At 46.2% G+C, this 25048-nt stretch overlaps 2 protein-coding genes across 2 annotated transcripts; one reads left to right on the top strand and one right to left on the bottom strand.

The window, feature by feature from the left end:
- The first annotated feature begins 1399 nt into the window (after positions 1–1399).
- Positions 1400–11354, top strand: UBE2R2 (ubiquitin-conjugating enzyme E2R 2). The gene is made up of 4 exons (XM_010074946.1): positions 1400–1490; positions 5606–5703; positions 9247–9381; positions 10788–11354. The coding sequence occupies exons 1-4, from the start codon at positions 1467–1469 to the stop codon at positions 11005–11007; spliced, it is 477 nt and encodes a 158-aa protein (XP_010073248.1). The 5' UTR covers positions 1400–1466; the 3' UTR covers positions 11008–11354.
- Positions 11355–16698: 5344 nt separating this feature from the next.
- LOC104462827 (ubiquitin-associated protein 2-like) lies at positions 16699–23108 on the bottom strand. The gene is made up of 7 exons (XM_010074947.1): positions 23012–23108; positions 21339–21553; positions 19875–19974; positions 19684–19791; positions 18113–18180; positions 16935–17126; positions 16699–16830 (listed from the first exon to the last, which is right to left on the bottom strand). Exons 1-7 carry the CDS (start codon positions 23106–23108, stop codon positions 16735–16737), a joined length of 876 nt encoding a protein of 291 aa, XP_010073249.1. The 3' UTR covers positions 16699–16734.
- Positions 23109–25048: the final 1940 nt, after the last annotated feature.

The following is a 25048-nucleotide window of genomic DNA, read 5'->3' as shown; positions in this document are numbered from 1 at the left end:
CAATCTATCCACTCTTTGACATAGAGGGCCACTCCCTCACCCCTCTTACCTTGCCTATCCCTTCTGAAGAGCAGATACCCCTCAATGGTGGTATTCCAGTTATGGGAGTCGTCCCACCATGTTTCCATGATAGCAACAAGGTCATAACTTTCAAAGTGCAACATGGTTTCCAGCTCGTCCTGTTTATTTCCCAGGCTGCGTGTGTTGGTATAAAGGCACTTCAGCTGGGTTTTCTGTCTCACCGCCTTTATAGAGGATCTAGGATCCCCTAGAACAGCAGCATCCCCCTTCCCTACTCCATCCCTTTGCACTCCACCCTCTTTGCCCATCAAGTTTGGTACGAGGCCTCGAACTACCCTCTCAACCCCAGAGGTCCTCATTTTGTCCCCTTCCCCCTTCATACCTAGTTTAAAGACTTATCAATGAGTCCCGCCAGTTCCTCAGCTAGCATCCTCTTTTCCCTTGGAGACAGGCTACATCCATCTGCAGCCATCATGCCAGGCGCTGAGTAAATTGCCCCATTGTCAAAAAAACCAAAATTCCTGTGTTTGCACCAACCTTTAAGCCATTTATTTATGAGGTGGGCTTTTTTGATCATCTCAGTGTCCTTCCCTGCCACTGAAGGTATAGAAGAAAAAACAACCTGCACACAAGGTTCCATCAACTACCCGTCCCAGTCCCCTGAAGTCTTTTTTGATAGTCTTCAGGCTTTTCTCAGCAACTTCATCACTGCCAACCTGAACTGTCAAAGGGGTAATAATCTGAAGGTTGAATCAGTCTAAGAAGTTTCCTAGAGATGTCCCTGATCCGTGCCCCAGGGAGACAGCACACCTCTCTATGGGTAGGGTCAGGCTGACATATAGGGCCTTCCGTTCCCCTCAGAAGAGAGTCACCTATGACAACTACTCTTCTGTCCTTCCAGGTGGAGGCAGTCTTGAGGCATGGGGCCGGGGGCTTCACCTGAGGGAACCTAACAGATGGGCCTCCCTCCACACCTCCACTCACTTCACCTTAGCAAACATTTTTAGACTGTTTCTGAACCCAGGAGGACAGCAGTAGTATATTGCAGTAGTATATTGAGATCCAGCTTTTCAAATCTATTTTACTGTGTTTAACAACAGTTGTTGGATAGTGCTTCTTGAATCAGGATGTGATAGATGCCTTTTGTCTTGTTTTCTGAGCATTACCCACCCAGGTCAGTCCTGGTGTTTAGATTTTTCTCAAGTTAATGTTTTGCTCACAAGAAATTGTATAGAGTTATACTGTGGGGCCACATGGGCATTGGTATATAAAATGAACAATTTAATGGCCTTATTGAAATTACTTTTTCCAATTTTTCTCTGTTGTTTGTTGGCATCTTTTTTTGTTCTGTTTGATAATGAAAATATTTTACTTTTTTCCAGGCTCACATTAAATTTCCTATTGATTACCCATATTCACCACCTACCTTCAGATTCCTGACCAAAATGTGGCACCCCAACATTTATGAGGTAAGGTGTTTTTTAAATACTATTTTTCTCAGACGTGTGAGAAGGCTTTCTACTTCCTTAAACTCCAGGAAGTATTGAAGGTACTAAATGTCTCTAGCCATAACTAAAGTGGTTAGCTGTTGGTATTAAATGTCAGCTTCATGGTTGAACAGTTAAATCTAAAGGTTTGTAGGAAATGCTGTTCTTGTGGGCAGGAATGGAGCTGTTGTCATACCTGCAAGGGCAGCCCACAGCTCCAGCTGAAGTGCTGTGCCCTGAGCATTGGCAATTTTAGGGGATCCTTAGATCAAGGTTGGTGTGTGGGGTCTTAACCTTCTGTGATACTTAGGTAACTAGTCATTGTTTGTACATAGTTCAAATACACTTTAATTTGAATATATCCTACAAAATGGTGTGCTGAGACAAGAAATAATAGAAAACAGTCTTTTGCAGCAGTCAGCCTACAAATGAAGGGGTTTGGACTTGGGGTGGTCCAACTGCAGAAAGAACTAGAGCTGGACTGGAGTCCAGCTTCAGGAGGAGTCATGCACAGCCCACTTATCCTATACCTTAGGATTTAATGTCTGCTAGCCAGTTTGAAGTGGCCCTCAAGTCAGTGCATGTACAGGACATGTTCAGAGGGTAATGCTTTGGGCTGACAAGTCCGTAACTGCATAATTGTACAACTGCATAGCAAGCCTAGAAGGCGAATGATTTTATATAGAAGCAATCTGTTCAAAATTTACCAAATTTCACAGAGCTGTATTTGAAAGCTGAAGGCCTGTTTTGGCTCAACTCCACTTTTAGTGAAATTGTTGCTAAACTTTTGGCTTTTTTAAGACAAGCAGTGGCCTGCTAGGACTGCTGGTTGAATAGTTTGAGGAGTTAAAGGCCTTTCAGAATATTCCTGTTTGTGCAGCTCTGTCACCTTATCACAGGTTTTCCTGTGAGAGGTGCTTCAGGCTTCCTTTGGGCACACTTCAAAACAGGAATGTCACTTCCTTGCTGTGAACAACTGAGGGCTTCAGTTTGATGTCTTGGGCTTGGAAGGCCCTTGTCTGAGAAGCTGTTGCTGCTAAATGTCCAGCCTGTAATGAGCATGCTTCAAATATCATGGTGAAAACAACACTGATGGCTTAATAGTAAATGGCCATAAGTCCCTCCAAACTTCAGTGCAGAACAGGATAGTAACCAGCTTTAGTTACTGGATGCTCATGAGGATTACTCTAAGCCCAGGAACATCCTGAAATCAGTCATCTGACAGTCTTCTGGCTTGAGTTTCGGACTCAGCACAGAATTCTGCATGTTGCCAAGAATGGTGTTTCTCTTTACGAATCTATTTCAGTTACACGGGGGTTTGATCTATAAATAAAGACAACTTTGAGACCTGCAGATTATTGCAGATCTGTACTGTGGATGCTGGTTCTGAATACAGAAATTCTCATGCAGGAGTTGAGTGGGAAATGGTTACCAGAATGGTATGTACAAAGTGAGTCTTGGAAAGGACCTCTCGCAGTCCTGGTGGGAAAGATAAAGGTTTGGCTCTAGAAAAAAGTGAAGGTAGTAAGAGAAACTAACCCAAACCTTGGTGGGTGTGTTTTGGGGTTACTCTTCAAATCTCCAGCTCTCAGCTTTGTACTTTGTGTTCATAGGAGTATTTCTTGGAGCTGAGGTAATCTGAAGCAGCTTGCAGGTTGTTTTGGAAACCAACATTTAAGCAATAAAGATGAGGCGCTGGTATAACTCCAAATGAAACTGAGAATAAATCAGCAAAGGGCTTGAGGTTTGAGGGTTTGTCAGGAGGAGGGAAAAATCTTTTAGTGCAAGGAAGATGAAAGAAAGTAGTAGTTTACAGAATCTGCTGGTGGGACTAGGTGGAGAGGTTGGAGCTGACATTCCAGTTCTGAGCAATGAGACCTGAGTAACTGGTGTGTTTTCCCCATCTCCAGTTTATTTGGTTCATCTAATTGCATTTTGTTAAAACCACATTCACTTGTTCTTTATTCTCTGACATAAGTTCTCAGTCCTAACAGAAGTACAGGCTGTTTCCTATTGGCAGATGAATACTCCATCCTCCTTGTTTATATATTTAAAAAATCATATGTAGGGAAGGGCTCTCCCCTTGACTATGCTGATTCCTAAAACCTTGTGCTGATCTCAGCAGGCCCCATGACACCTTTACACAGAATCACAGAATGGTTTGGGTTGGAAGGGACCTTAAAGATCTTACCCTTCCAGACTCTGTAATGCAGTGCTGCCCTGCTTGAATTTCCAAATAAGTAACATTGATTGTTGTGAGAATCCTTGCTTCCCTCTGTATTTTCATATTGCCAAATATCTGTTTGTGCGCATACTGCTGACCTGATCGCTTGAGGAACTTCCCCCAAGTGCTTTGCTTTCTCCTGGCCACCAGCACTGCACTCTCCCAGGAGATGGCTAAAGGGAAAACTGGGTAAACTCATGGAAATTATTAATAAACCTGTAATAGGCTGTGAACATAATCCAACCTTAGTAAGGTTAATGTCACCTTAAAATGATACTGAAAAATATTTCTAGATTGGACAAGCCTGTTGGAGTCCTGAAAAGGAAACTGCCCTATTATGGCAAACTGTTCCAGGAACGTAAGTGACTGCTTGGGTATTCAGCAGCTCCAGGTGCTATGTTGCTGTGCGTAGTTGTGTTCTTGACAAAAACCTGCTTCAAAATGACAAGGGCTTGCTAGATTAGCATACCTGGCAGGGTTAGTGAGCTGCTGCAGCCTGGATACCAATCACAAGCCTCCAACATTGAAGTAGGATCTTGTTTGTCTATAAAACAAATGCCATTGTTAATCAAGGTGAGTTGAAATATTTGGGAGGCCCTTCAGGTGAGCTGCTGCTATGTAGCTGTGGTCACTGGCTCGGGCTCAAAGGCATGGATGCTATTGCTGAGAGCAGCACTGCTTTGTGCTCTCTCCTGTGCATTGAGCAGCATTGGAGGGTCCTTGGGACATAGCTGAGACCAGGTGTATGGGGAGCTGCCTGCCTGTGGTTGCAAACAGAGTGGATCTGCAGCTTCTCTTGTTCCTGTCATCAACCCACGCCTTGGGTCAGGGTGACAAGGGACAGTGTGAGTGCTGCCTGTCAGCTGGGGCTGTGCCACCTGAAGGTGTGGGGCTGCCTCTGGGAACTCGTAAGTCATCCCAGCAGTCAGCTGCAAGAGGCAGCAAGCCAGGGGGGTCTGGAGAGCTAGCATCTGCTGGCTGACCTTGGGGCTCATCTGCACCTTCACTCCATCCACGAGGCCCTGGAGTCAACTTCATTGGAGAATATTGGCCATGGTGAATACTGCTACAGCACTCCTACAGAGTAATCATGTCAATGCTGTTGCTAATGGAGAATTGGTTTTACAGACTTCTTAAAGTATTTCTAAATGGTAGGCATTATGGACTATAGGCTATAACAATGGTGAGTAAAACACAGATTGAGGATTATGTGGCTGTATGGCTTCCATATGCTGTCAAAATATTCTTCCTCTTGCATGCTAGAAGGGATTTTCAGTGAAACCTTCAGACAGTATTTCCTCTTTTTTTCACCTGATATTTCAAACAGCTGTGTCCTATGGGACTGGTGTATACCTACCCTGCACCATCTGTTCAACCTCCTTGTGTCACAGGAGAAGCATTGTTTTGATACCTGAGCTAGTAGAGAGTGGCTAAACCCTTCAATTTAAAAATTCCTGTAGCTAACTCAGCTACCACTGGGGAAAAAACAAAAATTTTAACCTTACTTTGGGTCTTCTCTGACTAAAGCTCATTTCCATCACAGCGACAGTACTTGCTGTGTGGAGACCAATTTAGTCTTATATGACTTTATTTTTCCTCGCTTTGCTACATTCTTTAAACCTCTTGACTTGAGATTGCTTTGTACTGCTTTGCAGACTAACCCTGTTTAGCAAGGGAAACTTTTGAGCATATAAATAGAGTAGACCAAGGAAGAATTCAGAACCATTTCCACTTCTTGCATATTTCTACTGACACTTGGGGTGTTTGTGTCAACAAGGCTAAACTGCTCAGAACATAGCCAGACTGGTGGAGTTGAGTCATCAGACCTCTGCCTCAAGCTAGGCTATTCTTAACTTTTGTTTCTGTCTTGCAGAATGGAGATGTATGTATTTCAATTCTTCACCCACCTGTAGATGACCCACAAAGTGGAGAGCTCCCATCTGAGAGGTGGAACCCTACCCAAAATGTCAGGTAACGGTGACTCTGATGTACAGCGGTGGCTTGTCATCTCTCACCAAGACTGTGAGAGATTCCCACCTGTGTTGGGAAAGATTTGGAAGGGAGTTTAAGACTTCGGGGGCTTTCATGCCTGAATTGGGTGGGAGCCAGATTTACCAAGCTGTCTGAAGATGTGTGTCATGGTGCTGGGCTAACAACATGGAGACTTCTGTTCACAAGGTTTCATGCTTTTAAAGCAAATTATCTCAAATGTTGTAGCCTTCCCCAGTCCACGTTATCCTCTACTTAGGTTTTTCAAACTCCTCCAAGATACCATTAGTAAAAAAGAACATTTTTGACTATTCAGGTGCAGTAGGAGTAACTTTGTGCATAATCCTACCTACTGTTTGCCTTCCAGTATTTGTCTCTGCCTCCTGTCCTGCAGCGTGGTATCTTGAGCAGTTAGCCAGGTGGTTTTTTTCCTGACAAAAAAATGAAAGGACCACAAAATACCAGAAGCATTCAATGCTAACCTGTCCAGTTTTTTGAACACCAGCTGAATTTCATTCTCATTACAAGACATTGCCAATAAAGAACTGATAAAACTCATATCAAGTGGCAGCTCAGTGATGTGTGCTGCAGGAGTAGTGAGTGATGTAGTACAAAAACCTTGAAGTAAGGTTACTTCCTGTTCTAACTTCTTGTTTGGATAATGAAACAGATTAAAGCTAAAATGATTGCCTCTAGATTTTTAGCATATAGAAATTATGCTTGCTTTCAGAGTGATTTATTAGATGTTGGTTCCCCAACTTGAAATCTCAGCTATTTATTGATAAACCCAGCTGGGGATCTCAGCATACCTGAGGGAGCGCAGTGATTTGAAAAGGGCTGTCTGATAGTTTCACTCAGCTTTCATCTAACTTCATGAAATTAATCTGAAAATAGCCTTTGTCAAAGCAAAGACCTAGCAAGGGGGATTTATTGCATTCTTGGCCCTTGGAATAGGATTGTAACACACACTGCAAAGTGCTGAACTAGACCTAATGTGTCAGCAGTCTAGGAATTGTGGCATTCAGCATATTATAACAACCAGTGTTCTTCCTGGAGAATGCTACTTCAAGGTTAAAAAGGCTTGAGAGAAATTGGTGCGTTTTAGCTGCATGAAGTTGTGAAGGGTTGGGAATCTGGCCTTTGAGCTTGAGATAAATGTTATCTGATCCATATCTACCAAGTACAAGTGAGTGTAAAACAACCTCTCATGAAGTTCTAGTTCAGATTTTTTAAAAAGGGGGAAAAAAGCTTAAATATTATGTTCACCTGTCCCTTTGCTCACATGGCTATTGAACTTTTTTTCATACATCTGATATGGTTAGGGCTAGGTGACAGCCTGAGCTCATAGGCTTTTGACATTAATTACTTATACTGCACACACATTTTGAGTATTTCATTATATATTATTACTATATGTAACAACTCTCCTTTACTGATAAAGAGATGTAGAGGGACTCACTCCTAAAAGACAACAGCACCATGAACACTTGAAACAAAGTGTCATGGCAGCTGACAAGCTCACTGTTCCTCAGAATGGGGCTGGGGGTGTAAGAAAACAGGACTGAAATCCCTGCTTGTCGTGCACACAACTTGCATGACACAACATGCTAGAACAATCTCGCCCAAGGGAGAAGCAGGTCCCTACAGAAGGTCAGCCTGTATCCTGGTGCAGCTCATATCTGATGCTGAGATGTTTTCAGTCCCACGTGGTTCAACTTCTTTTATGGTTTTGATCCTGTCAGATCTCATGTGCTGTGTTCCCTTCTTGTTAGTGTACCTTGTTCACCTTCTTACTCAGAGCAGCAGGGTTTGAGTCAGAACAGACCGTCCAGCTCTTAAGGTATCAGCAGTGAGAGGGCTGATCCAATGTGCTGGTTGGGAATGAAAAGTGCAGAGAGCCTCACCATTACTTGGTATATTTAAGTAGCTTTGCAGTGACTTTGGAGTCTATAGCTCTGCAGTGGAAATCTGCTTCTCCTTGCTTTGTTCATGGAAGTGTGGGAGAGCTCATGCTAAATCCAGACACAAATTCCTGTCCTCAGCCTTCCCTAGGCTTTGCTTGCTCTACATTAAAGCTGCTGCAGTGATGCTGGAGCTGACATGCTTTACAGCCTGTTTGAGAACCAGAGGCTTTTAAATGAATTATTGTGGTGAAGTAGAAGAGTCTGTCTCTTCTGCCTATAATTGTAGTCTGACCAGACAGTTTTTTCCAGAGCTGGTGTTCTCTTTTCCTCCTGAATTATATCATTTGGAAAGTAAACTGCAGAAGACTTTCCTGATAGCTGCGCTGAACCATCTGGCCAGACACAAGTGTTTCATTTCAAAGCCTTTCAAGAAACAACATCCAAATGACCAGACATTTCCTGGAATTGTATCCCAGATATATGATCTGATAGACATGCTCAGCACACGCTGCTCTGAATGTGCCCCTAAATCAATGCAAGTACTGCTTGGGCCATAGACCCCTTTAATCAGGTTCTGCGAAGCAGTTGCTATGTGCTGCTGTATTTCAAGGCTTATTCCACGTCTCTTTCTTCCCTTTAATTTAAATCAAAATTTGAATCATTTAAGTTCCTGTTGCCAGCAGGAACACCTTGGATGTGTGAAGCTATTGCAGTGGTAGCTACAGCCAGGTGGCTGGGTGTGTAGGGGTGCCTGATGTGACTTGCTGTTGAGTTCTGTGCTCATTGTGGCACTGTGTGAGGAGCTAAGAACTGTGCAAGGACCTGAGGACTGAATATCTGAAAGGCAACGGGTTGTGGAAATGTGAGAGAACAGTCTGGGCCAGGGAGGTGGTGTTTGTCCCTGGTAAATGCCAGCAGGGTGGGGCAGCTAGCAGCTCTGTGCTGCTGCTAGAAGACCAGGAAGGCTGTCTTGTTATGGGACTGGCTTACGCTGGATTTGCTGAGTACTGAATCCTGCTGGGCCCTCAGCAGCTTGCCTGAGTGTTGGAAACATCTGGACTTTCTTCCTCTTGCTGTGCTCCTGTGCTGTTGCAGTAGCCCCATGCATGGGCTGAGGAGAAGAGAGAGACCTATCCACAGCTCTAACCTCCTAACACCCAGTGGGGCAGGGAAGGCAGTGCAGCCTCTTCTGATGGCCTTTGGTCATGGTGGTCCTCCCTGCTGTGCAGCAGGCAGGTGGAGAGCCTGGCTTTCTGCTGGGAGCCTGAATATCACCAGGAACCAGCTCACTGAACAGGTTTCCAGCCCTGCACCATCCATGGGCAGTGCAGACAAGCTGAATTCAGGTCTGATCTGAGCTTCAGCTGCCACCCTTTCACAAGCATGTGTGCAAACTTGATGATTGTAGTCAGATTAGGTCCTTGAGATTTGTATTGTCACCTTCCCTACAATGATGGCCAGGCTCTGAAGTTCATAATTATCTGCTTTCTCTTCAGCTATTATTGTTAACTTAAGTTTTGACTTTAAACAAGTTTCCAATGCATCACGTAAAGAAGTTATTGGCATCCAGAATCTGTGAATGCGTTAGCTTTGACTCTGCTGTTGTGGTTACCTGTTTCAGAACTATCTTACTGAGCGTAATCTCTTTGCTTAATGAGCCCAACACATTCTCTCCTGCCAACGTGGATGCATCAGTCATGTTCAGGAAATGGAGGGACAGTAAAGGAAAAGACAAGGAGTACGCTGAAATCATAAGGTAGGCTTTACCATGTGTGATGCTGTGCTACTGGTCTCCTGCTTTGAATCCTGTCAGACAGGCTTGCTCACAATTTGCTGAAACCAGCTTCTTTCTGTGGTTGCTTCTTTGGAAATGAATTTTACCATCTTATTCCAAGTCCATGCTTCTGGTCCCTCTAGGTTTTTCAACACACCGAAGCAGTGCAGACTTCTGGAGCAGGATGACAGGGCTGATCTGTCTTTGAATTGTTCTTTTTTCAGACTAAACTGGCATGATGCTCTGCAAAGGCTATTGGCTGCTAGTAAATCCCAGTTGAAGTCTCTGCTTGCCTTTCACTGCTGCCTGTGTTGCTTGGGATGTGATTCAAACTGCGTGCATCCTACTAATTTTGTGCTTAATGCACTCATGATTCATAATCTTATCCCTTCAGTTCCAAGGAGTATCAGTGGGATTTGGCAAGTGCCTGCAAAGCTGGGTTTGATTAGCTGGAACCACTGTTCAGTCTTGACTGTCCTTTGCTGAGAAGTTCATGGTTCATCAGATGCTGTAGGGAGATGATGGAAACTTGAGCCAGGGCTGTGCAAAGCAGCAGATCCGCAGCCCATGCTGCAGTGGGACTGCTGTCACACTTGCCTGGGGCAAGACCACATCTGCATGTACTCTGCTGGCTGGACATGCAGGATATACCCCTGTCTGGAGCTAGAGCCTTGCTGGGAGTTTATCTTAGTGCCGTCCAGCTTCTTTGGCTTGAGCGGAGCTGGATGTACTCCTTACAGAGAGTATGGCAGAGTGATGAGCAGGTGGGTGGGGGGTGAAGGGACAGGTTGCCATCTGTTCCTCTCCCTGCTGGGAGGCAGCGTGGGCCAGCAGCAGCTCACAGCCTGAGCGCTGCTGGGAGGCAGCAACCGCAGCCCATCCTGGGGTGATGGGAAGCACTTGTCTTCTGCCAGCCTCAGGCAGCGCCAGGGTTATGGCTGCATCTCAGGGTGCAGCCACGTGCTCCAACTGCTCTTACCCTACAGTGCAAGCTCAGAGCTGTCAAATGCCTGTGGGAATTGCAGTTTTGAGTGTGCTGGGGTGGAGTCAGTAAGTCATTTTAGGAAATCCCTGACCATCGCTTCTGTAGCAAATGTAGTGAAATTTGCTCTGAGCTCTGGCTGGTCTGTCGTGTGTAGTCCTGTAGCATAATTGCTTTCATATGTTGCTGAGAGCATGTGTGCTGCAAACACGCTTGGAGCGCTCCCAAGCCCAGGGCTGTGGGAACTAAATCTATTTCTAGTGCTGCTTGTGGTGCTTCAGCCAAACATCAGCTGTCCTGACCGTGAGCTGCCAGGAGGGCTGGGGCTGGCTGGGAGGTGGGGAGTTGGGCCACACTGCCACCACCACACAGCTGTGCTCACGTTGCTGTGTCCTCCTCCCTGCAGGAAACAGGTTTTGGCTACCAAAGCTGAGGCAGAGAAGGATGGCGTGAAGGTCCCCACTACACTGGCAGAGTACTGCATCAAAACTAAAGTGCCTTCCAATGACAACAGTTCAGATTTGCTTTATGACGACTTGTATGATGACGACATTGACGATGAAGATGAGGAGGAGGAGGATGCCGACTGTTACGACGATGATGATTCTGGCAATGAGGAGTCGTGACCTGCTTCCTCTGTGCCCCTGTACTGCCCTGCCGACTCAGGCCAGAAGGGAGCAGCGGTAACCTAGCAGCAGTCCAGCAAAAAAGTGGGGGGGGGGGATCAAAAACTTTGTCTCCTGCTGTCTCCTGTTGTATGGATCTGTTTGCTCCTTTTTTATGGACCTCTTAGAGACCCTACACAGAATGTCTGAATTCTTGCATTCTTAACCCTTTCATCACTGTATTATGATTTCTTTTTAAAAAAGAAACTCCCCTTTTCACTTCTCTACAAAACACTCACAGCAAAACAGGTTTGCTCGCGTTTAGATTCTTGGTTTAAATACAGTCTTGCATTGAGATGTTTAATGTATTTAAAGCTGGAACAAACCCATTGGAAGCTGGGTTTTTGGGAGCTCAACTGCTGCATTTACTGGGAAGAAAAAAAAAATCCACAGAAAGCAAATTGCCAAGGTTTAGCTGCTCCATTTACAATAATAGCGTGTGTACATTCGTTTAGCCTTGTGGTGGTGGCTTTTCCTTATAAGGTGTGGGGCGGAGAGTGTGAAGCTACTGTGTGTTGAGCTTGATGGGATGTTACTGAAAGGTACAGTATTCCTTTTCAGCCTGCTCAAGTTAGGAAATAGCTGGCCCCTGGAGCCCCAGAGGGCAGTATCAGCTTTGTCTCTGAAAAAGGCTTGTGATGTGAACCCTAGAATAAACACTTAACACTTCACGTCTGTCCAACTGAGCCCTGGGTTGCTATTTATTTTTCTTTGTTGTTTTCAGACTAGGTTGGGGTTGAAAAAATTCAGTTTAGCTGTGCTGCTGAGAGTTGCTGCCAGCTGCCCCTCTCCAGAGGGAGGAAAACAGATGTGCATCCTGGTGCCCAGCAGGCCAGTGTTCACCCCAAACTTGGTTTTGGCAGTGGGAGAGACAAATAGCCTCCTGCCCCAGTGGTTGCTTGCAGCCCTGGCTTCCTGCAGCCCCAGTCAAGTGCTGGCCTGAGCCTTCTTTTCTGTTGCTTATGTAGGTCACATGTTGGTAAATGCAGCCCTGCTGTAGCTCTGCAGGGTTGGCAGAAGTCAAAGCTGCCTTTGGTGCCTGCCTGGGGTGGCCAAGCTCTCTCTGTGCTCACAGTGACAGCTGTGGCAGGGTGCAGAGGGGATGCATTTATGCTGTCCCCTGCCTTGCTGGCTGGGGCATGGGTGAGTGTGTGCAGCCCCACAGGAAAGGGGTACATAGTGCTTTCAGGCTGGAAGGGAGGGGTTTGACAGGCTATTTAGCAGCATGCTTCAGCCAGTACACTGAGCTCAGCCTCCTGCATGTTTTTTGGCAGCTCTTGGCAAAGCTTAGGGTCCTCCCTTGTGGGCAGGGGGCATCCTGCATGCTCGTCTCTGCAGAACACTCTTGCTTGATCCCTCAGCACCCTCACCCTGTTGCAGTGTGCTCTTCGTGCTTGGCTGTGGTGCAGTGGCCTGAATTCACCTTCCTCGTGATCCCTTGATCAGCAGCCAGCCCTGCCCTCCTGTGCTGAGCCCCAGCACCTCCAGGAGCAGAGCTGAGGTGCTGGCCCTGCTTGTGCAAGACCCTCCCTTCCCACAGGGTCAGAGGCAGTTACCCTTGCTAGAGTTGCAGGCTCAGGCATTTGTTTATGCCTCTGCTTCGTGTATCTCAGGGTTTTCAGTGGTATGCCTCCAGCTGTGACCCCTCGGGGGGTGCTTTGGTGGGAGTAAACTCCTGCTCTGCGATCAGCTGGGTGGCCGTGTCCCTGGGTGAGGAGTAAGATGAGAATGAGCAAGCTCAAAGGGTGCTGCCTGGAGGGTGAGGAGGGGAAGGCAGTCTTTGGGGAGGGGAGGAAGGCTGGTGGAGCTTTGCTTGAAGTGAGCAAAAGCAGTTGTCTTTTCAAAAGGGGGCTTGCCTGGGATTTGCTGCAGCAGGGTCAGTCCCTGCTCCTCTGCCCCAGAGTGTGCTGGTGGCACAGTCCTCTGCCCCCTGCGGAGTAAGGGCAGTGCAGGTGGTGATAACCTTGTCCCCCAGTGCTCACTGCGATGGTCTGTCTCCCCTCTTGCTTGCATGTTTCCTGAGGAGGCAGCTGGACCCCTTCTGTCCGTATGGGCTCCTTCAGCTCATTTTTCCAGCAAGGACTGACTCAGGCCCTGGTGCTTTTTGGAGCTGGCAGCGGGGCTCCCCTGCATCTGGTGATGGTGTGGGGCACCCCCCAGCTTCACTCCAGTGCTGTGAGGGCAGTGCTGGTGTTGGCAAGTGGGCCACTCGGCCTCCTGGCTCCAGGACTGGTCTCAGGGCCACACTGGGACAGGGACACCAACCTCCAGCTTTTGGGGCAGGGGGATGAAGGAGCAGAGTATGGCAGTGCTGGCTGTCCTGATGGTTTGGTTTGAAATGAGGATACTGCATCTTTCAGGATTTCCCTTGTACTTTTGACCGTCTTCACTGTATACTCTCCAGTGACTTGTATTTTCAAGCTAGATGTTGTAAGATGCATTATCACAACTCTTCTGTTACCCTTTTTTTAAAGAGAAAAAGCAAGCTATTTTGAGAGCTCCTACATTAACCATACTAATTTCTTTTTCCCACAGTCCTGTGCAGTGTTATGCTTGTTGACTTACTGGTTTCCTTTTTTGAGATACAAACTGAAGTATGAGAGGTTGTTTTTCTTTTTTTAAACTATTTAAGAGATTGCAGAAAAATGTTTACCTGCTCTGTGTATTCTGTTTTTTTTCTTAACCCTTTTCTCCTGTCTCAGCCCATATTAGCGTTTACATTTACAACTACATCCCCCTTCAAATGCAGTTTTCAACCATTCTGAAACCAGCAGGGTACACTAGATTTCTTAGTAGTTTTCTTAGATGTTTTCCTTTTTTTCTTCAGTATAATTTACCAGAAAGAATTAACTGATGCATTTTTGTGTTGTCTTCCCCTTCAGTAGTTATATTTTGTCTCTTCTGCACATCTGTCTACTAATAAAAATGTGAAATGAAGGTGTCCTTCTACTGTTAATTCCCTTTCAATAGAGCTGGTTTATTTGCATGGGTTATTTAAAGCCTTGAATAACAGCTATTCACAACTTCAGTTCTCAGGGGAAAATAAAGCTGCTGTTTGACAGCTGCCTGCCTGAACCCAAGACTAAAGAATGAACCGATTTAGAGAAGTACTTTGGTAAAAGGCCATGCACTTTGCTGTTATATTTAGTCTTCCTAAGTCAGGAAGGGGGAGAGCGGTGGAAGATAGTTCATGATCTCATGAGATGGGAGCAGCAACACAGGACTGGGGGCAGAGCTGCTGCTGGGGACAGGAGTGCTGCTGGTGTCTGGTTCCAGGGGAGGGCAGGTGCCCAGTGCTCCCAAAGCCATCAGACAAGGTGGGGGCAGAGTTTCATGGCTGGGGCAGGAGCCTTGGCCCTCATGCAGAAAGCTGGCAGAGGAACTGAGGTCATCACTGCCAGCCCTTCAGCCTGCTTGCCCTGCATGGCCCATACTCACCCTGCAAGCTCAAGAGCGGGAACGGTTGTTTTTTCAGGGCTTTGGTGCTGCAGGGAAGCTAAAACCTGTACAGGAGCTGCACTTGCTTGCAGCAACTGCTGTGTCAAATGTGGTTATGGCCCAACCGCTACTGCTTCACAGTGGTGCCGGAGGAAGGGCAATGGCATTTCAGAGCTGCTTTCCCCAACGTGTGTCCATATTGGGGAATGGAACTGCAAGGAATGCTGCTCTCTGGGCCTTCTGACTGCAATCAGGCGGTCTTGTGTCTCCTGCCTGGCTCCTGTAGCACCAGCGTGCCCATAGCTTCTTCATCCAGCAAAAGGTGTGGTGCCAAAGGCAGGATAACTGCTCCAGCCTGCCCTGGGTAAACCCTGCTGTCACTTGTGCATTTGCGCCCCCTCCCTGCCCCACCCCCCCACCCCACCTTCATTGATGGCTGAGTTCAGTTACCTCGGCTCTACCAAGAGGGAATTGCAGAGGAAAGTGCTTCAGAAGAGTCCTGGTGGCACCAACAGCATAATGAAATAAGGGGAAAGGATCCTGTTTAGTTGAGCCTGGAGAGGAGGGGAGCCTGCATGTGGCTGACTGCTGCCTGCTGCAGGCAGGCCCCCAGAGCTGCTGGAAAAGTTTTGGAGGTGCCCTTACTGCCTTGGGCTGGGGAAGAGTGTGCCAGATGAAAATACAGCCCATCACTTCCAGCCATGGAGGTGTCTGCCCTTAGGTGCCCACCGCCACTGCTGAGGATGGACATTGTGTGGCTGGGGAGAGGGGAGCAGCACTGGCTGAAGCCTTTGGGAGGGAGTCTCCCTTGCAGCTGTTCTGCAACAAACCTAAAACCCAGGGGAGCAGCTGTGCTCTGGCACCAAGGCTCATGTGTTGCCTTTTGCTGCTGCCAGCTGCTGCTCAACCCTGACACACAAGCAAGGACTGACCCACCCCTGTGGGACAGCCGCGGATTTCTAGAAACAAAAAACTAAGTGGGTGAAGATGGTTTGGGGGGGAGTTTGTTTCTCAAAGAATAGCCCCTGTGACGCAGCAGCCCTGACCACAGGTAAATGAGGGGCCATTGCTCCAAGCCCTGCCCTTGTAGAGGCTGGCACTAAGCTCCCAGCCTTCCATAAATTTTGTGTCCTCCTTGACATTCAGGCCCTAAAGTTAGACAGCAGCTGCTCATGGCACCTTTGAAAATGCAGACAAACACCAGTGCTATGCTCAGATCTTTATTAGGTGGAGGAAGGGCTAAAAAGAAAAGAAACTCCTAAAACATTCACCACACTGGTGCAGGACAAGAAGGTTCTTTGTTTTAAAAAAAAAAGTTTCCATCCAGTAGTTCTGGCTTTCCCGGACAGGGTGGCTCAGGGCAAAGAGAGGTACAAGACACAGCTTATACTTTTATTTAAGAAACCGCTACATCATTTTTGCCTCTAATGATGCAAAGGAGGTTCCAGGACACACTGAGCCATCCAAAGTCTCTTGCTAGAGTAACATAAAGGGAAAAAAAAGAAAAAGCCACAAACAAAAAAGAAAGCCCTGTATTTTTTATTATTATGATTCAAAAAATGAAAAATAAAAAGGTGAGGCTGCAGCTCAGGGTCACAGCCAGAGGGAAGGGGGGAGATGAAAAAAAGGAAGGCCCACAAAACATTTTTTTTCCCCTCTTTAAACTAAGCTATATTGGGGGCTGGGTCCAGAAGTCAAACTGACAGGACACATCTTGATTCTTTTTTTTGGGAAGGGGGGGGGGGGGGCAGGCCTCCCTATTTGCCTGAATTTGAGGGACATCTTTTGATTCGTTTTTTGCGGAGGGGGGGGGGGGGCAGGCCTCCTTATTTGCCTGAATTTAGAACTGAATTAAATAAACAGGCCCCAGCTCAAAAAAAAAAAATGGTGCAGTTTGTCTTTGACAGAGTTATAAAACTTAAAAAAAAAGGGAAATGAATAATTAGTTTTCCTACAAAGAAAATTAAACAGGCTGCAAAATGCAGAAAACCACATTTAGGCTCTATTACATTTACAAATACATACATAAATATATTACATACAACAGCAACTCAAAGAGGAAGCGGGTGAGTCACACAGAGGATGGCTGGCTGCAGTTCTCCCCGCACAGAAGTTTGGCTGAGCAGTTACTTTTTCTCCTAATAATTCCAGGAATGGGCTTCGGCTTTTTTCTTTTTCTCTTTTATTTTGGGTTTTTTTTTTTTTCCTCCTCCTCTCCTTTCATTCTCTTCCCCCTCCCTGGTTTTGGATTTAGTTTGTCCAGTATGGAGAAACGCCATAGGTGGTTTTGGTAGCCTGAGACTTTTGCTGCATGGTGTTGGGTTGGTTGCGTTGGCCAGATCCACCCTAGAAATTGGAAAGGAAGAACACATGGCCATCAGCGCTCCCAGGAACACGAGCCCATGTGAACATCACCAGAAGAGCTGGAGAGGCAGAAGGGGACAACTCACCTGCCCATCTTGCTGCAGATGGTGATGCAGCATCTGGGAATGAGGCTGCTGATGCGCAGGCAGGATATGGAGAAATGGGGCTGGAGCATAACCTGGGGCAGCACCAGGGTTCAGGGGCCCAGTCGATCCAAGAGCAGAGGGCAGGCTGAAAGGAGGTGGCGTGCCAGCATGGAACCCCTGCTTGTCAAACGTCTGCACAGAAGGTGACAGGGACAGCATCAGTGACTGTGAGCAGCCCCATGGTGACCAGACAAGAACAAAAGTGCCCCAGACATACACCATCTGAACCTTTTACCAACCCTGTGAGCAAGCCAAGTCACATCAAATGCCTGGGAGAACTTCAGCAGATGAGTTTCAGCTCCTGTTCTCACCCATATTTCTGCACTAATGCCTTTGACATTTTATTTTTTATTTCCACGCCTACTCTGTTCCTTTTTTCCCTGACCAATTTTTACTCAGTGGGACATGGGATGGCAGCAGCTGCCTGAAATCAGCCCTTTACACATTGCAAGGCTAAACCTGGAATTACTTGGCCTACCCAGGAAGGCCGAACAAAAATGCAAGAACAACTTGCAATAAGATTTTCCTCTGCCTGGCCAAAGCTTGACCCCTAATGCTAAAGTGTGTAGCTGCGAGCTTGCTTCCTGCCTGTAAGCATGGATTACAGTCAAGAGACCAATTCCCCTGGCTGTGGGTGCAAGGAGGAGAAAGCAGGAGCTGGACATAAGCCCACTGCACACCACTGCTTGTCAAAGCACTTTCTGCTTTCCCTGGGAAGCTATATGCTGAGCAACAGCCACAGGAGGGCATGTGACAGGGACCCTCGGGTGTTAAGGGTGGGCACTACTGACTGGTCTCTCTGGTGAAAAGCAAACAGCTTCTCAACTCACCTGCTTTGGGGGCTATTTTGACTGGAACCATTATCAGTGTGAGCAGTGTGCAGCAGTGTAGAGCACTGCGCTGATGCCAGCAGCTGCTAGCAGGAGCTGACATGGCAGAAGCAGCAGGACAGAGGGCAAGACTCATCTCCAGCAGCAAACAGAGTCAGCATAAAAATGCCACAGCCTGATGACCCTGAGACCAGCTGGCCTGGGAATGGCCCCAGCTGCCAGTGCTCCACAGAAGCAGCCATTGGCCTGGCCTCAGGCCATGAGGGAGAAGGATCCAACGTTGCTCACCTGAGTCTTGTTATAGACTGAGCCACTGATATCAGGCACACCTGTGTTACTTGAGGTCACAGAAACACCTGAAAAAAAAAAAGCCAACAACAATGAGAAAGTCAACCACCACCAGCATGAACCCTCTGATTTGCTCCTGGAACCTCTGGCAGCCTGAGTGAATACACCTTTGTCTGCAGCTGCTACACCATACGCCCTGCTGCTGCTACTGGCCAGCCCAGCAGAGTTCCCAGTTCTCTCAGACCCACAGCACCACACATGGGAACAGAAGAAAGGACTTGGTTCCTTGCTCCCGCTGCAAAGTGGGTAACCAGCCCACTGGCATAAATTCACCTACATCCACGACCTATCAGTTACTGCTTGGATTCAAAAGCACTTCACCAGGCAGCAGCTGGCTGCACCGAACAGTCATCTAAGCTCACAAAAAAGCCAGTTTTCCCCTAGGATTAGGGATGCATTTGGCTTTACTGCAGCATTCAAGAGTAGTGCACTGAGAGATGAGACTCAGCATGTGGTACACATTAGAGCCATTGTCCTTTCACATCCTGCAGAAGGGTGAGGTCGTCAATGCTCTTCTGCCCTGAGAGGATTAATATCACTGATTCAGGCTGGCTGCCACCTGGACCAGATGGTGCCACAACAGGCTCAGAAACATTTACCAGCGAGGTGACTCTCACACCACCCACTTATTCATGGTCTTATAAAGACTAGTTCTAATCATTTCACTTAGATCAGAATAAAACCAGTGGTTCCTTTGGCCAGTCAATTAGGGACTGGACTCAGAGGGAGTACACTGTTCTAAGGTTGTACCCTTCCTAGGACATTGCTTCTTTTTGGAGTGCTCCTCTACAGAGGAGAGCATGATCAGCTCTTGGCTGAAGACAGTCGAGTTGGTGTTTCAAATGCACAGCAAATGCCTGGTATTTGCTTAAGCCAAGGGTGAAGTAGTTAGTGCTAAGCAATTCAGTATACATTTCTCAGGTCTAACCAGCACGTGCAGAATAAAGCTTTTATATAAGCTTTATAAATTCTTCAGCCTTTACAGTCACAAAGGAAACATCTCCAGGCATGAAACAATGTGATGAGGTACAGGTTATACAGACAGCAGCTGAAACACCAGCCCAGAGATGTGGAACTGCCCTGCTCACTCCTAACACACAGCTATCTCAGGTGCCTACCAACAACCTCAAAATCTAGTTGTCATTTGGCAGAGGACCATTTCAGCAGCAGCATAAAACTGCTTAGGCTTTAAAAACACGGCACTTCTGCACAATCACTATTTTTCAGCAGAAAAAACTTTGGCAGAGGAAACAGCTCACCATTTCTCCCATGTATAGCTGTGGACAAAGCTGTGCATCAGCCACACAAATCCTTATGCAAAGTTCAGCCATAAGGTTTAGAAGGAACGCTTGGGCCATTAAAAAAGCATTTTGTATACGGGAGATGGAGAAACAGCTTGGATCATGACCCTGTTTAGAGCTGGCTGCTGTGTTGACTGCACAGCGCTGGCAGTACTGGGAGTTTGCCCTACTAAATCCCACTCAAAAGCAACCTCAATTCTCATGTGTTACCTTTCCCAGGTCCAGTGCCAGCAGATTTGTTTTGTGCTTGAGATGACCCACTGTAGCCTCCTTTGCTGTAATCTCCAGCTGCCGTTCCTTGCGTTAAGTCATCATAGCCTGCCGGTGTGTACAAGACAAGGTGTTACCGTGTGCAAGCAGCGCTGCCGACACTCACATGAAAAGCGCAGTGGCAAGCATACCTGCTCCATAGCCATGCTGCCCATAGCCACTTGCTTGTTGGAAAGGAGTCGATGCGGTGTTCAGGTTGACTCCATGCTGTTTAGCAGATGCTGGAGGTACCTGTACAAAGGAAGGGAGCAAAAGGCACTGTCAACTCGGGAATGGCACACAAAACACAAGCTCCCTCTGCCATCTAGTGGGGAAGGTACCTCCACCTCATGTGGGAAATTTAATCTTGTGTTGGAAGCATTGGGATGGCATAGAACATGGCACTCACACTTCCAGTAGTACTTGCTGTAGTGGATTTGTGCAAGCTCCAAATTTTCTGCTAGAGCAGCCCCTCTGATAGCACTGCAATCCTGTCTCAGAACAGGCTGTGTATTTCTTCCACAGTCTGACTGTAAACAGCAAATTCTTACACACAAACCCAAGAAGGAGCAACCACAGTGCTCTCCCTCTAGAATCAAATGAAACATCAACTCCTGCTTGAGGCTACTTCATAAAACAGAGTCCTACAGGGCCCTAAAATAGACTCATCTGCCCTTCTGCCTGGAGCATGACCTCTTCACAAATAAGCTTCCTCCTGAGACTACCAGTGCTGCTCTCTGACTTAATAGGGTCTCCTCCATCCTTGAAAGGATTTCCTAGGCACTCTTGGCTCATCGACTCAGCTTTGGGTCTCCCCTTGACTCTCCAGATACTGGCAATGGCTTTCAGGAACACTGAGTCCATAAAGCTGCAGCTGTCTGCTATTTCCAGTAACCTGCACAGGAGTCCATGAGTTCTCGCCTTTTAAATTTCCTGTTTTCTTGGGGAAGGGACTGGAGCTATTTTCTCATGCTTGCACATTTTTGGAGATCCCTTGCAGACTGGGGAAGTCAACACTATTCTGCTCTCATGGGACCCCACCTGGAGTACCACATCCTGCAGTGGGGACCCCAGTACAAGAAACACATGGACCTGTTGGAGCGGGCCCAGAGGAGGGCCATGAAGATGGTCAGAGGGCTAGAACATCTCTTCTATGAAGAAAGGCTTGGGGTTGTTCAGCCTGGAGACGAGAAGGCTCCAGGAAGACCTTTTGCTGCCTTTTGATACTTAAAGGGGGCTTATAAGAAAGATGGAAAAAAACTTTTTACCAGGTCCTGTAGTGATACAGTTTTAAACTGGAAGAGGGTACATTTAGATTGGACTTAAGGAAGAAATTTTTTACTGTGAGGGTGGTGAGACACTGGAAGAGGTTTCCCAGAGAAGCTGTGGATTCCCCATCACTGGAAGTGTTCTAGACTGGGTTGGATGGGGCTTTGAGCAACCTCATCTAGTGAAAGATGTCCCTGCCCATGGCAGGGGCATTGGACTGGATGATGTTTGAAGGTCTCTTCCAACCCAAACCATCTTGTGATTCCAAGCTGTAGAAGGTTTGGGCTGGAGAGAGCAAAACCAGAGAGGGACAAAGGGAGGGTTACAGTGTAGGCTGTCACACTTACAAACATAGTTGGCCCATATTGGAATGCACTGGGTACACCAGGCACACCAGCGTAATAAGGTAACCCAGTGTAGCTGTACCCTGGGGGCAGGGTCGGGTTGAGGAAGGGCTGCTGAGTTGTATGGTGAGTCTGTGTCTGGTTCTGCTGCGGCTGGGCGAGTGTGGTAGCAGGAGCAGGGGAGGCAGAATCCCCACGGCCAAATTTAGTTACATCACCTGTGAAAGAAAGAACTGATCAGAAAAGCTATCAAAGCTATTCCAAAAGTGAAGGATTCAAAGGATTAAAATCCTCTGAAAACAAGGAGACAACTACAGAAGAGGTCACATCCTACACTTGAAAGCCTGTAGTTGTTCATGGGAAACACTATCCTGGTCTCTGTTCCTGATGGCCACAGGGACATTGCCTGTTCATGGCATAGAACTCCATGCCATGGCTAATCCACTGACAAAATGGAGATACCAATACTTACCTATCTCACATGGTCTGAGCATATTCATTACTATCAGATCATTCAAGAAAACATGCTAAAAGCAGAAGTACGGTAAATAGCCACAGAGCGAATGGTTGTTGGGTTAATGTGTGACTCTTTTGGAGGTTAAACTGATTAGCTAAGCTTCATGGGCCGAAAGCAAGTTAGGATTTACAGGCAATGATGGGCGTATTTTTGTCAATGTCTGTTTATTTGTCAAGCATGACTAGTTAGCTGTCTGGTTCCTCACGCCACCAAAGTTCTGGAGACAGTAGCTGAAGGCCAGGAAAGCAAGGCTTGCATCGTGGGCCACCTTATTGAAGAAGTAGGAAGGGAAATTTCGTTATTAACCCAAAAGCAGCCTCCCAAGAGAAGTGATTATGAAGCAGAAAACTCCTAAACACTTGCATTTTCTGCCAGCCTACAGAGCAGCATGTTCACATGTGTTTTAGGGAGGGGGCATATATCAATCACATTATCTCATTCCCAACCAGTATACTTCTATGTTGGTTACCAAGAAGCATGACAACACTTAATGCCATTATTAAGGAATTATAACACCTATGGCTACAGTTTTAAGCTGTAATCAGATGGCAGTGGAAGAAAACCACTGTTTGAAAATCCTGGATAGCAGACATAATGTAATCTTTGCACGATGGTAACTGAAGGGCAAGAGCAAGAATGAGGAACGGCTCCTAAGACCGCATGCTTTTGGGAATGTTCGGGGAGGGTGAGGGGGAGCCTGATAGATGCAGCTCCTGCTGAGAACACACAAGTGCTAAAACAGCAGTAGCAAAGTGTGGGGAGCTGCTGAGGGGGTCTATTCCAGCGCCAAAAAAGGAAAGCAAGCCAGCTGAATTTCAAGAATAATGGTTAAGCTATGGAATATTTTCCAAGCCTCTGTATGTGCTCGGGAAGGGCACTAGATGACACTGCCATTTACAATCGTAACAATTTTGCACTGACTCTCAAAGGCTGTCCAACTGACTTCCAGAAGTCACATACGAATTACTGACCAAAACCATGAAGAAACATCAGTGTCAGGGTTGAGAGAGATGCTTCCTTTTGTTTGAGTAGTTTAGACTGATGGGTTTAACTGCTTACAGAAGGGAAAATTGATTGCTCTTTCAGCAACGGCAGGATGACCTGCATTTAGAAACCAGCGCATCTCACTTTACCATCCTTGTCTTTAAATACCACTCACCTGAGTATGGGTTGTTAGCAAGGCTCCCATCTCTGCCTGTCAAGGTTGCAGGAGCAGGGAATGTAATTCCGTAGTAATCCTTGGAAAGAGACAACATTGTTTATTAATAGTTGAAACTGTAACAGAGCTGGACAGCTCTTATGAACCTTGTACTATACACATAAGAAAATTTTTCAAAAAAGAACCAAAGCAGAAGCTGACCTTATTGCCTACAGCAGGGCTGAAGATTCACCTGGATCTTCAGCTTCAAAATAAACCTACTTTATAGACATTTTTGATATTATATAGAAATACTTCATCCCTTAATAGTAAGTTAAAGGCAACGACTAAATATGTTCACCTCCGAACCCTCAGCTCTAAGCTGCCATTTTCCAGTGAGACTGCAGCTGGAAGAGCAAAAGACCATCAGGGGCCCAAGACCTGGGGTCAGGCCAGGACCATAATCGCAATGTGGATGTAGTGTAAAAGGTTTTATCCTTGTACCATGGCCTGTTTTCTAAAAGTGGAAACGTCAGCTAGAAAAACAGCACAAACATTAAAAAAAAAAAAAAAAAAAGAAGAAGAAGAAGAAGAAGAAGAAGAAGAAGAAGAGTTACTACCTTATGACTGGCAAATTTATTTAAAGTACATTAGAGGAGACCTGAGATAAGTAGTCTCCAAAGTGGGGTGCGCAAGACAATCCATTGGGGTGCATGAAGAAAATGATTTTTGGTGCAACTAATAAATAAAATTTTAAAAAAATTAAAAATAAGTGTTTGCTTAACCATTCCTTTATCCTCTGTTAATTTTTATTTTTGTGTATGTTTTATCACATATATATTAGTACAGTAGTATGTGTATACAATTTAGAAATAAAAATATACTGAGGTCAAGTGCTCATAAATTTTTTCCTCATGGAGTGTGTGATCAAAAAAGGTAGAGACCACTGCCTTAGATCATTTTTCTAGGCTGTCTACAGGAAGCCAAGATAGTCATCACCCTAGAAAGCTTGCACTCTGAAATGACAGGACATGCCAGGAAAACGAAAGCAGCACTTTGTCTTCAGTCTGGGAGAAGAGGAGAAAAGTTTGCCTTTCCCTCTCTGGGTGAACTCCACATATGGGGCTGGTGCTCTATTAAGCATTTTTCCCCCTAATTCTCTTAGTTTGCTCCTCACCACCTCCAATCCATCAAGAATTAATGCTTTAACCACTAATGTATCCATTTACACACATTCTACAAGAGTGGAAAAGCATTGTCTTTCTTCATACCCCTCTCTGCAAATTCCCCAGCACAAGTGCTTTTTCAGAGTTGACAGAACCTTCCACCTCGCTGCATTTCTGTGCATCACCCTGTTTTCTACACCCAATCCTCCATCACTGAACATGAAATAATCTGTCAGAGATATAGTATTGGAGGTGTTTTCAGCAACTTGATATAGTGTCATACTTCATCATCCTTTCCTTCCCAAGTAATTCCACCTTATCAACTCTGGCATGAATCTCTTAACAAAATACAAACAAATTCACATTAAAAGTCTCAGCAGGTTACTCAAAAGCAGCGCTCCCATCTCCTTCCAAGGAAATGCCACAAAAAGCAGATTTGGAGAGGAGATCTGAACAGGATTCGGTGTGTATGAACTGGAACTGACACACTAGCATTTTCCCCTATATAAACTGGGGAAGTATAACCAAATCCACATGAGAACACGGTCTAAAGATTGCAACTATTCCCACTGCCTCTCAGGTGCGGGAAAACCACATCAGCACCATCTATCCCTATCCCACACACCTGTGCATACACATCTTCAAACCAAAAAGTCATTACAAAATGAGTACAAGACAGTTATCTTTGCACTTCATGCCCACCCATAGGAAAACATCAGAAGAGATACTCGTCTCATCAGACAACATGGGTATTTCCTGACCTACAGAAGGCATGCATGAGAGGTGCCTTAAGTCTAATCTGAAATATCACAGAATCACAGAATGTTAGAGATTGGAAGGGACCTCGAAAGATCATCTAGTCAAATCCCCCTGCCGGAGCAGGAACACCTAG

Source organism: Pterocles gutturalis, unplaced genomic scaffold (genome assembly GCF_000699245.1).
Source record: "Pterocles gutturalis isolate BGI_N339 unplaced genomic scaffold, ASM69924v1 scaffold932, whole genome shotgun sequence".
Taxonomy (NCBI): Eukaryota; Metazoa; Chordata; class Aves; order Pterocliformes; family Pteroclidae; genus Pterocles; species Pterocles gutturalis.
This window is presented reverse-complemented; position numbering and strand designations above follow the sequence as displayed.

Coding starts and splice junctions, on each gene's coding strand:
- UBE2R2 (XM_010074946.1), top strand. CDS start 1,467: ATGTGGCACCCCAACATTTATGAG. Junction 1,491..5,605: donor GGCACCCCAACATTTATGAG/GTAAGGTGTTTT, acceptor TCTGTCTTGCAG/AATGGAGATGTATGTATTTC. Junction 9,382..10,787: donor GAGTACGCTGAAATCATAAG/GTAGGCTTTACC, acceptor TCCTCCCTGCAG/GAAACAGGTTTTGGCTACCA.
- LOC104462827 (XM_010074947.1), bottom strand. CDS start 23,108: ATGTTGTCTCTTTCCAAGGATTACTACGGAATTACATTCCCTGCTCCT. Junction 19,792..19,874: donor GCAGCATGGCTATGGAGCAG/GTATGCTTGCCA, acceptor ACACACCGGCAG/GCTATGATGACTTAACGCAA. Junction 17,127..18,112: donor CAGTCTATAACAAGACTCAG/GTGAGCAACGTT, acceptor CCTTCTGTGCAG/ACGTTTGACAAGCAGGGGTT.